We start from the raw sequence: 15,931 nt of genomic DNA, 5'->3' as shown, positions 1-15,931 counted from the left end.
CACCACACAAGCCAATACTACGAGCAAAAAGGAGTGTTTCAGGAGAGGGTAATGTCATTCATTGTAAAAATGTGTGAATGTTTCGAAGTAAAACCTTAAAAACTTTTGTTATAGGTACAATACCTTACATACAACCAGCCACACGCAAAGAATATTTTGTAATTGCTGAAAGAGACAACAACAAAATACTCTGAGCTTTTTATTGACATAGAATCAGAGAATATTGATCTTTATGTAGTGAACAATAAGACTGATTTTTTAATGGCACATGCTTCGTTAGATGTAAACATGGACAGCCTTATTACGCAACTTAGTTGGAGTATAATATAAAAATAGGGATATTGACTATATTTATTTTTATCCGTTAGATTATTAACAAAATACAAGACACGTTTTTTACTACAATTGAAAGAAATACAATAAATTGAGAAATAAAATTGTATGACGTCACAGTAAACTACATGTCATAATAAAGTATGGCACTATTAGCCCACACTCCCCTATTTAAAAGCCTTTAACTAAGTCTTGTTTATTTACGTGGTAAAGTAAAATACGTGTCTACTTTTTTCTATTTAAATTTTCTCCTTTGATACCCTGAAATCCCTATAGTCGAAAAACGGGTTTTGGAAAATTTTAGTTTCGTATTAAGGCAAGGGATAATAAGGGCTGACTGACACAATCTAATTAAAACTATATGTGTGGAGGCAGATGGAAAAATTTTAAAAATATTATTATCAATTTCATGAAAACATTTCAGTATATTTCAGTACATAATGTACTACGATGTTGATGAAAATTATCTTAGAAATTTTGTTTATCTTTCATTTTCATGTCTAGTATGTAATTCAGTCTAGTAAAATAAGCATAGGCTTATGTAAATAATGTGAAGTTTCATATTAAGACAGTGGTTGTGAAATTTCTGGAATGTATTAAACTTACCTTATTTAAATGTTAATTTATTTAAAACTTTTATACAGTTACTTATCTTAAACATAATAATAAAGTGTTTTTTGTCAGATTTGCAAATTTGTCGTGGTTTCACTCACCTCCCAGAAACGAAGCTAGTGTATTATAATATTAAAAACTTTGTTATGCGAACAAAAAACCTGATCAAAATATAAATATTAACTGTAGAATATTTTAGTTGATCGTAAATCTGTTTTTTTTACATGTTCTGCAGTATTATGTCAAACTTAAAGATTTTTAGCTTGGTTGTCAACTTCCTTTTTTGAAACATAATTTTGTGACAATAGATTAGAAATAATAAAATTCTAAGGTCACTTTGATTGCACTCTCTCCTCTTTCTTACAACTTATTTCAGAAGTACTTTACATATGTATATGTCGTGGATTGATGGCGCTTTGATGCAACAGGCAGCGCCATCTAGTTACAAGCTTCGTAAACAATCAACATTGTGAACGGAAACGCAAGCGCGCCCCACCGCTTGAATACGATCGTCGGTAGAGCGGGGATGACTGGTGGCAGGGCGACCGAGTGAGGACACTCTAGCTCGGACAGTCGAGGCGGACGCTCAGTACCAACGCACGTGTTTGTTTCTCGTTCGCATTATTGTGTAAAATTAAAATAAAGTTATTTTGATTTGAGTTAAATTATCTTTTGCTCGAGTACCCACGACAGTGCCCATATTAGTCGAAGACTATGTCGGATCGTGAAGAAGACCCGATGCTTCGCAATTCGGCCACCCATGATGCGACATCAGAAGTGGAATGCACTCGAGCTGAAGACCCCGAAGAAATATCGCACAATCAAGCTATGACGTCACGGTGCGACGAGAATCTACTTCGTACGCTGCTGGCTGCTCAAAATCAGAATATGATGTCCTTGATAGAAGCCATCAAGGAACCCAGAGGTACCAAGCATATTTCTTTGCCTGAATTTGACCCGGATAAGCTGGATGTGGACGCACGTGCTTGGTGTGCAACAGCGGACCTGTGCTTATCAGAAGTACCACTTTTCGGAAGTGCTCTAATCATCACCTTAAGCAAGGCTATGAAAGGCAGTGCATCACGTTGGCTGGCGCAAGTATCGTTCGCGGGTATGACATGGTGTGACTTTAAAAGCCTGTTTTTATCCCGCTACGATTGCGTGGACACACCAGCCGCAACTCTTGTCAAAATGATAAGTAGCAAGCCAAAAGAAGATGAGTGTTATGCTGCGTATGCCGCCCGATTATTGTCTACCCTCACATCACGATGGCAAAACCTGAGCGCTGAGCAGATAGCCGTATCTACGGTGCTTGCTCATATGGCGCAATTTGATGGGCGCATACAGAGGCTGGCCTTTACTACCGACGTAAAGGACAGACACAAGTTGCAATGTGAACTTCAAGCGTTCTCATTTTTGAAGAGGAAAGCTTCGATGAATAACACAACCGACACTGGGCCCGAGTTCAAGCGGTCAAAGTTCCAGTCAACATCGCTGAAATGTCACAACTGCGGTAAAGTGGGTCACCGAGCGACTGACTGTCGATCAAGAGGCGAGGTGAAAGGCAAGGCATCCAATGCCTCCACTCCGACATCAAGTTTTGCTGTACAAAAGTCGCGTTCGGACATCATTTGTTTCCGATGCGGCAACGTTGGACATTTTGCTTCGAAATGCCCACGAAGCAATGAAGGCACCGGCCCGGCAATCGGCCCAAGCGGTTCCGGGGCAGCACCTGCAGCAGTGGCGAGCAGCGAGCGACGTGTTGAAGTTTGCTACGTCAGTAATCCCAGTGGAACGCTGATGAATACTGGTGAGTCATATCCGTTTTATTATGATTCTGGCGCCGAATGCTCTCTCATCAAAGATCGTGTTGCGTCAAGGTTTAGTGGCAAGCGTGTTAATAACACAGTAAAATTAATTGGTATTGGTCAAGGTAGTGTGCAAAGTACCCTACAAATTTTATCTGAGGTTATGATTAATGATTTGCAGTTAGAGATTTTATTTCATGTTGTACCGGATAGTTGTCTTAAAAATGATATTTTAATCGGCCGCGAGATTTTAGATCAGGGATTTAACGTTAGTATGACGTCTAATAGCGTTGTTTTGTGTAGGGCTAAGGTTGTTAGGTTATGTGATGTTTCAAATAACCTCAAAAACGATTCCATTTGTCGTGCTGACTTCGATCAAGTTGACACTGACATTCCGCTAGAATTTCGTTCTCAATTAATTAACCTTTTGTTAGAGTATTCGTTTTCGTTTTCTACTGCTGTTTCGAGATCCCGGGTAACAACAGGACAGTTGCAAATTAGGCTTATAGATCCTAGTCGTACGGTAAATCGTCGCCCATACAGGCTTAGTGCGAGTGAACGCGAAGTTGTTACGGCTAAAGTTCGTGAATTAGAGGAAGCTGGTATTATTAGGCCAAGTTGTTCGCCTTTTTCTAGCCCAGTGTTGCTTGTCAAGAAGAAAGACGGTTCAGATCGCATGTGTGTCGACTACAGAGAACTGAACAACAACACTGTATCGGATAGGTTTCCGCTGCCGTTGATAGAGGATCTTGTTTCTAGGTTAGGTGATGCTACATGGTTTACTTGTCTTGATATGTTATCAGGGTATCATCAAATTCCAGTGCACCCTGAATCAATAGAGCGCACTGCGTTCGTCACGCCAGACGGTCAGTGGGAATATTTGACTATGCCGTTTGGTTTGAAAAATGCTAGTTCAGTTTATCAGCGTGCAGTGATGAAAGCACTAGGTGATCTGGCTCATAGCTATGCCGTTACATACGTCGACGATATCTTAGTGATAGGATCGTGTGTGGAGGAGAGTTTAGTTCGTCTTCGTACTGTGCTCGATAAATTAACAAAAGCTGGATTTTCCCTGAATTTTAGTAAGTGCTCATTTCTTAAGAGACGGGTTGAATATTTAGGCTTTGTTGTTGAGAACGGCCAAGTCAAACCCAACCCTAATAAAATTATTGCTTTATCGAGCCTTCCCCCACCTGCAACCGTCACTCAACTGAGACAGTTCATAGGGCTGGCCACTTATTTTAGACAATTTGTGCCACAGTTCTCAAGAACAATGGCTCCTCTATTTCTTTTAACAAGGGGCAAGAATAAGTCCCTTTGTTGGGAACCCGGTCACGAGGCCATTCGTCAGAAAATAATATCCTACTTAACCAGTGAGCCAGTTCTAACAATTTTTAACCCTGCTCATGCAATCGAATTACATACCGATGCTAGTGCTGAAGGGTATGGGGCCATTTTCATTCAAAAGATTGATGGGAAACAACATGTAGTTGCTTATTATAGCCGTCGCACGTCCCCAGCAGAGTCCAAGTTTCATTCATTTGAATTAGAAACGTTAGCAGTCTTTAATGCCATAAAGCATTTTCGACATTATTTGTTAGGCCGCAAGTTTACCGTTGTGACAGACTGCAGTTCTGTTAAAGCTTCTAAAAATAAAACTGACTTGTCTCCACGAGTTCATCGTTGGTGGGCCTACATGCAGTCGTTTGAGTTTGAAATCGTTCACCGTGAAGGCAGTAGGATGACCCATGTAGACTTTCTTTCTAGAAATCCTCTCCCTGTGTTTAATGGAGCCTATACACGTGTAGAACAAAAGCGTGTCAATTTAGCTGAGCTCTCTAGTAACTGGTTGCAAGCTGAGCAGGAAAAGGACGAAGAAATTAGCAAGACTGTGTCTGATCTCCGCAATGAAGTACTCTCTGAGGAAACTCGCAAAACTTACGAAATTCGTAAGCATATTTTGTATCGTAAGATTCAGCGTAACGGTCGCACTCGATGTCTTCCCATTGTTCCGAGATCGCTTAGGTGGTCAGTAATTAATAATGTCCACGAGTCCGTCATGCATTTGGGGTGGGAGAAAACTCTTGAAAAGATTTACGAGTACTATTGGTTTGAAGGAATGTCAAAATATGTGAGGAAATTCGTTGACAACTGTATCACTTGTAAAGTAGCAAAACCTCACTCTGGTAAAATTCAAGCAGAACTTCACCCAATTCCCAAGTTTAATATTCCATGGCACACAATTCATATTGACGCCTCTGGTAAACTGTCTGGGAAAAATGATATCAAAGAGTACGTGTTCGTCATAATAGATGCTTTCACCAAATTTGTTCTACTACGCCATTCGCTTAACATCGACACGAATAGTAGTGTTTGCGCTATTAAGTTCTGTATTGCATTGTTTGGTGCACCGAAACGCATAGTAGCAGATCAAGGTCGTTGTTTCGCTAGTAAAGAATTTTCTAGTTTTTGTTCTTCTAACAACATAGAATTGCACTTGATAGCTACTGGAGGCAGCCGCGCCAACGGTCAGGTAGAAAGAGTAATGAGTACACTCAAGAGTATGTTGACAGCTGTAGAAACTAGTCGAGATCGCTCTTGGCAGGATGCGTTAGGAGAGGTTCAATTAGCCATGAACTCTACTATTAACAGGGTAACTAAATCTAGCCCTCTCGAATTGATGATTGGTAAAATAGCACGACCACTCGGTTTAGTGACCCCTGATGAGAATGTGACTGACGTTAATCTAGATGAGATTAGAGAGCAGGCGACGCAGAATATTACAAAACATGCTAATTATGATAAAAATCGATTTGACCTAAATAAGGCTCAGGTTTCTAAGTTGGCTGTTAATGATTATGTTCTGATAGAAAATGAAGAAAGGAATCAAACAAAATTAGATCCTAAATTTAAAGGTCCGTTTAAGATAATTGAGGTATTAGATGGAGATAGATACCTACTCAAGGCGCTTGACTCTAAGCGAACATACAAATACCCCCATGACCGTGTGAGGAAGATTCCCGATCACCAAGTCCCTAGAGAACTGGATGTCATAATTGATGACAGTGGTAGTGAAACCAAATCTGATAAAGAATAGTTTGTATACTCATACTCGGAATCTTGGACCGCACCTCATGAGTAACATGTGGCGATGGGTCTGTAAGGAATCGTTGGTGCGATTTCTGTCTGTGTTGGTGCACAGAGCGCTTATGTGTTGTAGCACATATTGCGTAAGAGTTCTTTTGAGAATCGTTAGTGCGATTCTTGTCTGTGTTGGTGCACAGAGCCCCTCATGTGTTGTAGCATATGTGGTGGTACATTGTTAGGAATCGTTGGTGCGATTCTAATTTGTGTTGGTGCACAAATCAAGAAGAGAGTTGAGTATGCATTACTTAATAATTATCGCAAAGAGTAGCAAAACGGTTGGAATGACGTTCTTTAGTAGTTTAACTTGGTGATCGGATCTTTTCCAAAGAATGATCTTGTGCAGGAAGCACTGTGTATGTATTTTCAATGGCGAAGAATTGTAAATCAAATGAGTTGATTAGTGTACTTAGACTAAGAGGAAATAAATTACCAATGAGAATCACATTCCTTGTTTTATTGGCAGGATAGCCGAGCTTGACTACTCCCAGGGTATATTTTGTCCACAGGAACTACACCCGAGGACGGGTGCTAGTCAGGGATGGCCGTGTCGTGGATTGATGGCGCTTTGATGCAACAGGCAGCGCCATCTAGTTACAAGCTTCGTAAACAATCAACATTGTGAACGGAAACGCAAGCGCGCCCCACCGCTTGAATACGATCGTCGGTAGAGCGGGGATGACTGGTGGCAGGGCGACCGAGTGAGGACACTCTAGCTCGGACAGTCGAGGCGGACGCTCAGTACCAACGCACGTGTTTGTTTCTCGTTCGCATTATTGTGTAAAATTAAAATAAAGTTATTTTGATTTGAGTTAAATTATCTTTTGCTCGAGTACCCACGACAGTGCCCATATTAGTCGAAGACTATGTCGGATCGTGAAGAAGACCCGATGCTTCGCAATTCGGCCACCCATGATGCGACATATATTATATCGTATACAAAAAAAATCCTGTTGGTAATATTCTATCATTTTGTTCTGAATGACCTATAATGCGTACATAATATGATTATGTTCTTCTATCAGCCAATTTGCCCCCACACATAAAACGTGTACAACATTCACTACTTACGTGGCCTCGACCGGCACTTCTGGTTCTCCGATCAGACGCTCTGCCTTCGCTTGAGGAGGGGGATACGGCTGGATTAAGGGCTGCGTGTGGTAGACTACTCCTGGTAGAAGGTCTTCGATTTCATCCTAGAAAAAAGAAAAATATAGGTTATCAATTTTCATATTTAAAATGTGGCAATTCAGCTATCTTCGACGTTATTACGGCAAAGCGACTAAAGAGATTTTCATGAAATCTTGCACGATTTCTAAGGCACATTTAGCGGTAGTTTATCTATTCAAACTGTCATTTTTATATGAGCTTAAACGCTATTGAATAGATAAACTACTGCTGAATGTACCTTAGAAGCGGTGGTAAAGCGATTTTCATGAAATTTTGTACGAAGACCAATGCAATGCAAATGAAAACCAGTGCTCAAATATTATTTTATACATATATTTATGAATAGAACCCGAACTTTATAATGCAATTGGTTTCAAACGTGAATGAATATTAAAAGCCACTTACGACATTTCAATCAGTCTCTATGAGACCAGTTGTTTTCAGTTGTAAGAAAGGTTCATCGCACATTTAAAAAACCTAACAAAAGTTACCAGTAGCGCGATTCTCTTCAGTCGGTACTGTCAAGTCTCAAAAATTTGACATATAAAATGTACAGCCAAAATAGTTCTTTCGACGCTCGTTAGAGGCGCTGATCAGATTTTTGTACAAAATTTCTCGATGGCTGGCTGGTTGAAGTCGATAGTGGTAGAGAATCTACTGTTTGCCAGTTTCTAAACTAACCTCGGGTTCATCAGATTCCCTGTAAGCTGGACAGCTGATGCCAGTGGAACAGGGTCTGGATATCTCTGGCCTGGACGCCGGGTCACATCCACCGCCCGCTGGAGTGCACTCTACTCCTCGGACCTGCACACCTTCGCCGCAGGATACTGAGCACTAATGAAAAAGAAAATAAATATTACTCATTTTTTTCATCAAGATTTTGCATGCCCATAGCCAGTTGCGTTCACCGGTAGGTGAACGATCTGTAAGTTAAGCAACCCTTGGCGCGGTCATTCCACAGATGGGTGACCGCATAGTGGTATTTGAACTGTCCGTCTCCGTGCTTCGGAGGGCATTCAATTGTTTTATTTATTTGCCCCGCCTTCTGAACCAGCAAATTATTATACTAAACAATATCTTAGACGGACATAAGAGTCAAATGTCAAGAGCATGTACCAAAATCAGTGAATAAATATTATTTTATTAAGATGATATTATTTAGTATAAAAATAACGCTAAAATAAGTCTACTCACACGAGCGAATAGTGAGTAAGAACTGTTAAAATAACTGAGCTATACAGCAAACTTTATAAAACAAAAAATTCCAGCATTAACTTTGCCGAAGGACAAATTATAACTACAACAGACCCACTATCAATTTCATCTAAAAGTTGTCTTGAATTCTACTAAATAGTTTAGTAGTTTTCAATAACCGAAAAACTAAGAGTTATTGACAGTCGATTAGCGCATTCATTTATCAAATTCTTAACCCGTACAACCTTGTCAAAGGCATCTATTCACCCTCTATTTGGAAGCCGCAAAGACTAATGATCTAGACCAAACTGTACAGAACCTTAGGACGGCAAATACCTCACGTACAAACAAGTTGTGGACTAGGGATTGACATAATCAGATATCGAAAAGAAATTTGAAATGTATGATTCGAAATCGCATTTTTTTGACACTAAATTCTATTAATCAGAGTTCTAAAATATTGAAAGAAATCTCAATTATTTAGTTTGTTTTATATGTATGAAAAAGTTGAAGAGTGGCTACTTTTAATGAATAAATATTATGACTTTTATTTTATTGGTTCTACTCATCAGGTAATTTTTGAGCCCTAGACTTTATAAAGCATCTCCTTATCCCAATATTGCAATGCAAGTACTTTTCTACCTACCCTGTCTGCTAATGTATCGAGCTATAATGTAGTAAATCCTCGAGAAAAAATATCTAGGACAATGTGACGCGATTCGTCAAGAAGATACAAATGGGCCTTAATTGCTATCATCCCAAAATTGTTTCTAGAAATGAAAACAAAATGTTCAGAAGAAATCAATACCAAAAAAATCGACGCACAATTTAGTATTTCAGTAGCAAGTACAGCCCTAGTGAAAAGTTCTCAACTTAGAGTTGAAGAGACAAATTAAAAAGACAGCCAGAATTTACTTTGAATTGGAGAAAAAAGTTTTGCTTTTAATTAATTGAGGAGTGTTTTGTTTGAGTTCAGCTTTGACGGGTTTGGTACTAAGTGAAGCGTTCGTTTGACTAGAACTTAGACTAAGTCTAGATTTTTTACTTTTTCTAGAGTACTGAAGAATTGTTTGTTTCTTTAAAAGGGTTCTGTACCCAAAGGGTAAAACGGGACCCTTTTATTAAGCCTCCGCTGTCTGCTTGTCTGTTTGTCTGTCTGTTTGTCGGACTGTCTGTCTCCTTACTGTATCTCATAAACCGTGATAGCTAGAAAGCTGAACTTTCCACAAATTATGTCATTCTGTTGCCGTTTCAACAACAAACACTAAAAATAAAAAGAGGGGGGTCCATACAAAAACATTCGTTTTTTTTTTCGTATGGAACCCTTCATGCGCGGGTCCGACTCGCACTTGGCCGATTTTTTTTACTTTTGCTAGAGTACTGAAGACTTGTTTGTTTGTTTTTTTTTCTTTCGTCACGTTCTGCGGATAAAAGTTGTTGAATGAGACGTGAGTTCGTTTTAAAGACTGGAACTAGAAACTGGGGATATAATTGGAGGTCTAGAATTCTAAGAATAAAGTACAGTATCGTTTTTAAATGCTTAGAAATAGAAAAATATTACTTAAGTATTTACTGCAATTTGACACCTATGGCTTACATATATATCTTCTTTTTTATTCGTCTTAACAAGGGCTCTTCTTGGTTATTAAATCAACTTTTATAATTTTTATCCACAGCACTCAGTATTTAGGCACTCTTCGTTAAAACATGACAAAAATACACCTAGAAATATATTATTGTTATTTACTTTTTCACTAGTTTCTTTTATATTTATTTGTTTTCAATTTTTTCTCTCACTCCCTTTCTCTCTATCTCTCTCTGTCTCCCTCTATCGGTCTGTGTCTTAATAAACATATTTTACTTTCAAAACAAAGTACGCAAAATCTTATAGGTATTAGTTTTATACCATTCTCTGTTACTCTACATTTCATCACATCACTTAAACCCTACAAACTTAACACTACACAAAGATACATAAACAGCAACAGTATCTTCAATATAAAACTTGCAACATAGACACGTTCAACTACATAGCAGTACTTCAATAAGTAGGAGAGGCTACTAAACTTGGTACATATTGTTGGAAATAGAATAGTTTATCGGCTACATGAGCCGCTTACTACTTTGTATCGGATTTGTTGAAACTTGCTATGAATATGAGTTTTTTAAAATTTTATGTAGCGTTGTGTAGTTTTTGGTATAAAGTTTTCGTTCTTCTTATTCTTATCATATGGTTAGTGGTCGGCCTAGTATCAAAGTTGTTCAAGCCGCCCGAAGGCCTGTACCGTCGCTTAACGGTTATCTTAATTGAAAACCACTCGGACCGACTTTTTACGTGCCCTCCGAAGCACGAAGACGCTCAGATCAAATCTGCGGTCACTCATGTACAGAATGACCGCGCCAAGGTTTGCTTAACTCACAGATTGTTTACCGACCGGTGAGCACAACTGGCTATGTGCCGCTTACTACTTTGTATCGGATTTGTTGAGACTTGATATGAATATGAGTTTTTAAAATTTATGTGAAACTGTATAGTTTTTGGTACAAAGTTTTCTATCTATCTGTATCTCCTAGACTTTACATACTAAACACTGCTATGTGTAGAAATATGATGATGATATAAAAAGAATAAGTAGGTACTGGAACTTATGCTAGACTATGTATACATTTTTTATGAAATTATTGATAGATAATGTGCAAAAAATTTACAGCCTATCAATAGGGTATGTGACACGATAAGTTTACTATACTTTTTTAACAAAAAAATAATGTAGTTTAAATTGATTTATGCTGAAATATTCTGAATATAATATATATTTTCTCCTAATAGGCGTCTCAATAGCTACCCAATAATCGGTAGTAGAATGTGGTAGAAAATAATCTAGTTTTATAAGACTTACCCCAGACCAAGGTCCAGCAACCCAGACTGGACAGTCGTGCTGACTGCAGGGCTGTGTCGCCCGAGGAGCTGGAGACACGCAACCAGGCTCTGCACTTGATCCTAAACGAAAAATAACATGGGTTTTAGAAAAATATTCCTCTAGACTGTATGCATCATTATCATAAAATTATATGATCTTTCAGATATTGATATGGCCTTCGACCAGTTATAACGGTATATCAAAGAACAAAATATTGATAAGTGATTTAATTCCCAAACTTTATCTGATATTTTTAAGAGCCCTGCCTAACTAGAACGCCATGGCGGCGTCGCTGGCTACATATCCAAGCACTTAGACTTATTCAGAATATCTAGGAAATCATTAATTATTATCAGGCAATATCTGTTATTTCAGTCTGAAGATTATTTTTTGTCACCGACCAGTTATAAACCAATATATTGAATATTTGAGATGGATATTAAGTTTCAGTCTTCATAAAAACATATTATATGTCCTTACCCGGTTCATAAGTATCAGCTTTGGTAACGTTAGCAGATCTTGCGCAGAGCACTCGACGTGACCTGACTCCACCACCACAAGTCACGCTACAGGAAGACCATTCTCCAACATACCACCTGTGATGAAAAGTTTTACATGTAACGAATGCAGAATTAAAAGCAAACATAATGGTTACAAATACTTAAGACACATACAAGTAATCTACGTTATGCTGTTGATGGATCGAGCTAACTACCCGTGATCTCGTATTCTATGATCTTAGAACATGATTCAATTTTTAGTAGCTTTAGGCATTTTTAGACATTTGAAATCGAAATTATTTTTAACAAATGCAGATTGTTCCACAGTTGGTCGAGAATTAAAAATACTTTAGGTATTCAATTTTAGAGTTTTAGAGTCCTAAATGTTTTTTTACGCTGAATGGTGTTTTTTACTTTAAATATTTACGATACATTACGGTAAAAAAGCAGATGTACATAGCTTACTTGAAAGGACACGGATGCGTATTACACCTCACAACAGAGGCTTGAGGTTTGCTGGAAGCGTCACACAGCTGTTCCGGAGCATCAGAGCCGGTGAGACGATCACGACATACTGCTAGTGACATCTTGTAACCTGCAACAATAGTACATAGTTTTATTTCTGGTGATAGTTGAATAGGTTGCCTGCCTCTCTCAGGTTAACGACAAACCGAACGTCACCCAGTTTCATCTATACTAATATTATAAAGTTGAAGAGTTTGTTTGTTTGAACGAAAATTATGACCCATTCTCTCTTACGTGACGCAAGCGAGTTGCGCGGGTCAGCTAGTCGCTAGATAAACCTGTATTTACTACATAAATACATCATGACACGCCGAGTAGGTCTATGAACATACACCAGCGTTTTGCCATTTAAAATTATAGTCCTATGAAATAGTGTATGTACTATAGAAAATAATCTAAAACAAAACACGACGGACCTGGAAATCGAAACAGAGGCTTTGAGTATGCACTTCCGATTTCTCCACATAGATATTTTTTCCGAGTTGTAATTTACGCGTATGCTGTAATGCACAGCAAAACCCTTATAACACTACAGCACTACTATAAGACTCAACTGAAGACTAAGTTAGACTCTCACGACACCCCGGAGACCGAATACATCTCGGGGAGTGACTAATCTACTCTGTTTAGCGTTACTACGAGTATGTTACATCGCAATAGGTGCCTCAGCAGTTGATGGCAACAATGAGAAAATACCAAAGAGGAGATTTTCCTATTGTCTCACTGATGATCAAGGGTCTTTTCCCAGAGTGGGATAAAGTCTAGAAATGAGTAACAAATATAATTTACTAGCGTTTCACTGCAAGGCAAGGTGTTCTACCCAGAGTGAGACGAAATCTATGAGTTTCTCACATTGTATAAGTGCTAGTTGGAGAGTGTGTGTCAACACTGAAAGAACTGTAGCGCAATTCTATACAACAAACGAGTATCGACAGTTGGTTAGCTATCGAAAAATTTTGTATGAAAATTTGATCAGCACCTCTAGCGGGCGTCTCAGAAACTATCTTTAAAGTACATTTTAAATGTTAAAATGTCGATAGTACTAACAGTAAGATAATCGCGCAACTGATTATTCTAAATTACATCTTATATATAAAAATTCCATATCACAATGTTAGTCACCGTACTTCTTCGAAACGGCTTGACCGATTCTCATGAAATTTTGTGAGCATATTGAGTATGGGCCAACATCTATTTTTCATACACTAAAGTTAACTTTTTTATTTACATGGCAAAACAACATTTGAATATAATCTAGAAATGTGAGTGGCCAGTTTTATTACTTTTGTTATTGTACAGTAATTTTGTTTTCCAATCCTCCACTTAATGTATATTTAAATACTACAACTGTTTGTTTTGGAGTTCCGTATACTAAAGAGTTTCTTTCTTAAAAATATTCACATTTTTTTTAATGTGGGCTTTTTTGGGATTAGGGACAACTGTCTTATTTTTTATGTACTTTACTAAAAAAGATTATATAAGCAAGTAATAACATAAAAAAATGGAAATAACTTCGGGCAACAATTAAGATATCGTAACCATATTTGTCGGCGTCAAAAGTTAGCATTTAAAATGCTCCTAGCATCCAAGGATTTGATTGGACTCAAGGCCTAACCCCTCCTTCACTCCGGAATCAGACCCAGGCCTAGCAGTATGACATTAATGTGTTAAATTTATTTAATTTAACGTTCAATTTAAGACCCGTGTAACCACTTACTACTTTAAGTACTTTTCCTACTTTATTACACTTTCAAAAAACAATTTTCCCAATTACGTAAAAACCAGATATATTTACAGAACCCCGCAACAGCTAACTAGCGGTCCCACTGTTTTTCTAATTTCATCTTCCAAATGAACGTTTCGTGTTTCGTAAATGGAAAAATAATTACGTTTCTGTACTTTGGAGGGGGGTGGGGGGTGCCATTGATGCAATTCAAATGTGTTGGAGCTGCTTTCGTAATGAAAAAATGATGCTAGGATGTTTTTTTAGGTAGCTAGTTTAGTAGTTGATAGTGATGAGTTTTGTAATATTGTATAGAGGTCAATGGTGCTTAGTTTGCAGGTTGGTAAAGGGTAGTAAGTTGGATTCAGTAATCACGTGAACCGGTGTTCACGTGAGCATTAATTTGTCAAAAATATTATAACACAGTTATGTTTTGCAAAAAATATTTGTATGGAATTAAGGTATCTTCACTCTCGTTTAAAGTAGCGTCCCTGCGTGGCTCATAATTTTTAGCCTTGTATTTTCTCAATACTAAGAACTTCGGAGAAAACCACGACAGTAGTTCAAATTAAACAGATAAAATTTTATACTATCATAGTATTTGAAAGAAATCTATCTATTTCATTCTTATTAATGAAAAAATCATACACAAGCAAAAGTAAATTAGGTCACAAGCCGAGCAAGACTGCCAGTCTAGTAAGTAATAAAACTATATAACATAATCTTACGATCTCATTTAGCCAACTTCCATATTAATAAGTATATAATAAAATAAATCCAGCTCAAAAACACGAACCTCTTTGCTATATAAGTTTTTCGTCATGTGGTAAAGTACTATAGTCCGACAACTTCGTACTTGGAGTCTATTGGCAGCCATGACTGATTTAGATTATTTAAAATAGTGTATGTCCAAAAAATAGCTGTAACAAACAGGTCACCGTCAGATGCCTAAGCAGTCCGGGCCACCGACGCGTTGCGCTCACCGGTCGGTAAACGATCTGTGAGTTAAGCAACGCTTGGCGCAGTCATTCCATAGATGGGTGACCGCATAGTGGTATTTGAACTGAGCGTATCCGTGCTTGAGAGGGCACTTGAAAGTCGGTCTGAATTGTTGTCTATTAAGATAACAATCGTCAATCCACAACAAAGGCCTTCGGGTGGCTTGAACAACTTTGACACTAGGTTGACCACTAACCATACGATAAGACGAAGAAGACTGATGGTCTAAAATCAGAATTTTGTATACGTCAATCTAGCCGAATCTTGCTTTCAATACTCTCTACTTAGTTGTTGGACTATAATATAGTAAGAGTTTTTGTGCCTGAGCGCGTCTTATCAACATAAGAAAAGTTTTCAGACTTCTTACTTGTTCGTATATAAGTTGTATACACAGATTTCTAAGCAAAACCTTCGTGTAAGGCCTAACGCAGACAACCAGTAAATTGATCTGTCAAGAATAGGTGCTGCTGTTAAAAAAAATTCACACCTTGCAAAAATATTGTTTTGCTTTACAATACCTGTGTGATGAGCAAGCGTATCTGTTCTGAGCCTGGTTGTTAATATATCTTTATAATTATGTATTTAAAAGTTTCAAAGTAAGTTTATCAGATGTCTGATAACCATAGTACAAGTAGTAAGTTTGGAGTCAGATGACCTTGTGTGTTGTCTAATAATATTTTTTTATTTACAAACAGAAAAACATGAAACACAAATTGTAAGAAAATGAAATAACTCTTTAAGTATGGCCATGGCCAATGACCTGACAACTGTGCAATGGTAGATATGAATTTATAAAGACACATAAATATGCGCATTACAAGGTGTATATGATGAGGTGTGTGGGATGTAACGAAGCAAGGGAAGTTAGTGAGAACCATACCAAATGGCGTAATCTGGTCTCTGCCCACTCATAGATATAACGGCGTGATTTTAAATATGTATGTATATCAATATGGCTCTTCCCTGTTTCTGTAGACCATCGTTCGATACTTATTTCGATAG

General features: G+C 38.0%; 1 protein-coding gene across 1 annotated transcript in view; it reads right to left on the bottom strand.

The window, feature by feature from the left end:
- Positions 1-15,931, bottom strand: part of nolo (ADAMTS-like no long nerve cord) — a 219,752-nt gene that overhangs the window by 30,472 nt on the left and 173,349 nt on the right. The window contains exons 8-12 of the mRNA XM_076129770.1: positions 12,148-12,277; positions 11,663-11,778; positions 11,162-11,262; positions 7,749-7,901; positions 6,969-7,093 (exon numbers count right to left, since the gene is read on the bottom strand). Coding sequence (XP_075985885.1) covers positions 6,969-7,093; positions 7,749-7,901; positions 11,162-11,262; positions 11,663-11,778; positions 12,148-12,277 — 625 coding nt within the window. The remainder of the gene's footprint in view (positions 1-6,968; positions 7,094-7,748; positions 7,902-11,161; positions 11,263-11,662; positions 11,779-12,147; positions 12,278-15,931) is intronic.

The sequence above is a fragment of the Anticarsia gemmatalis genome, chromosome 23 (assembly GCF_050436995.1).
Source record: "Anticarsia gemmatalis isolate Benzon Research Colony breed Stoneville strain chromosome 23, ilAntGemm2 primary, whole genome shotgun sequence".
Taxonomy (NCBI): Eukaryota; Metazoa; Arthropoda; class Insecta; order Lepidoptera; family Erebidae; genus Anticarsia; species Anticarsia gemmatalis.
The sequence above is the reverse complement of the archived record's forward strand: the minus strand, read 5'-3'. Positions and strand labels throughout refer to the sequence as shown.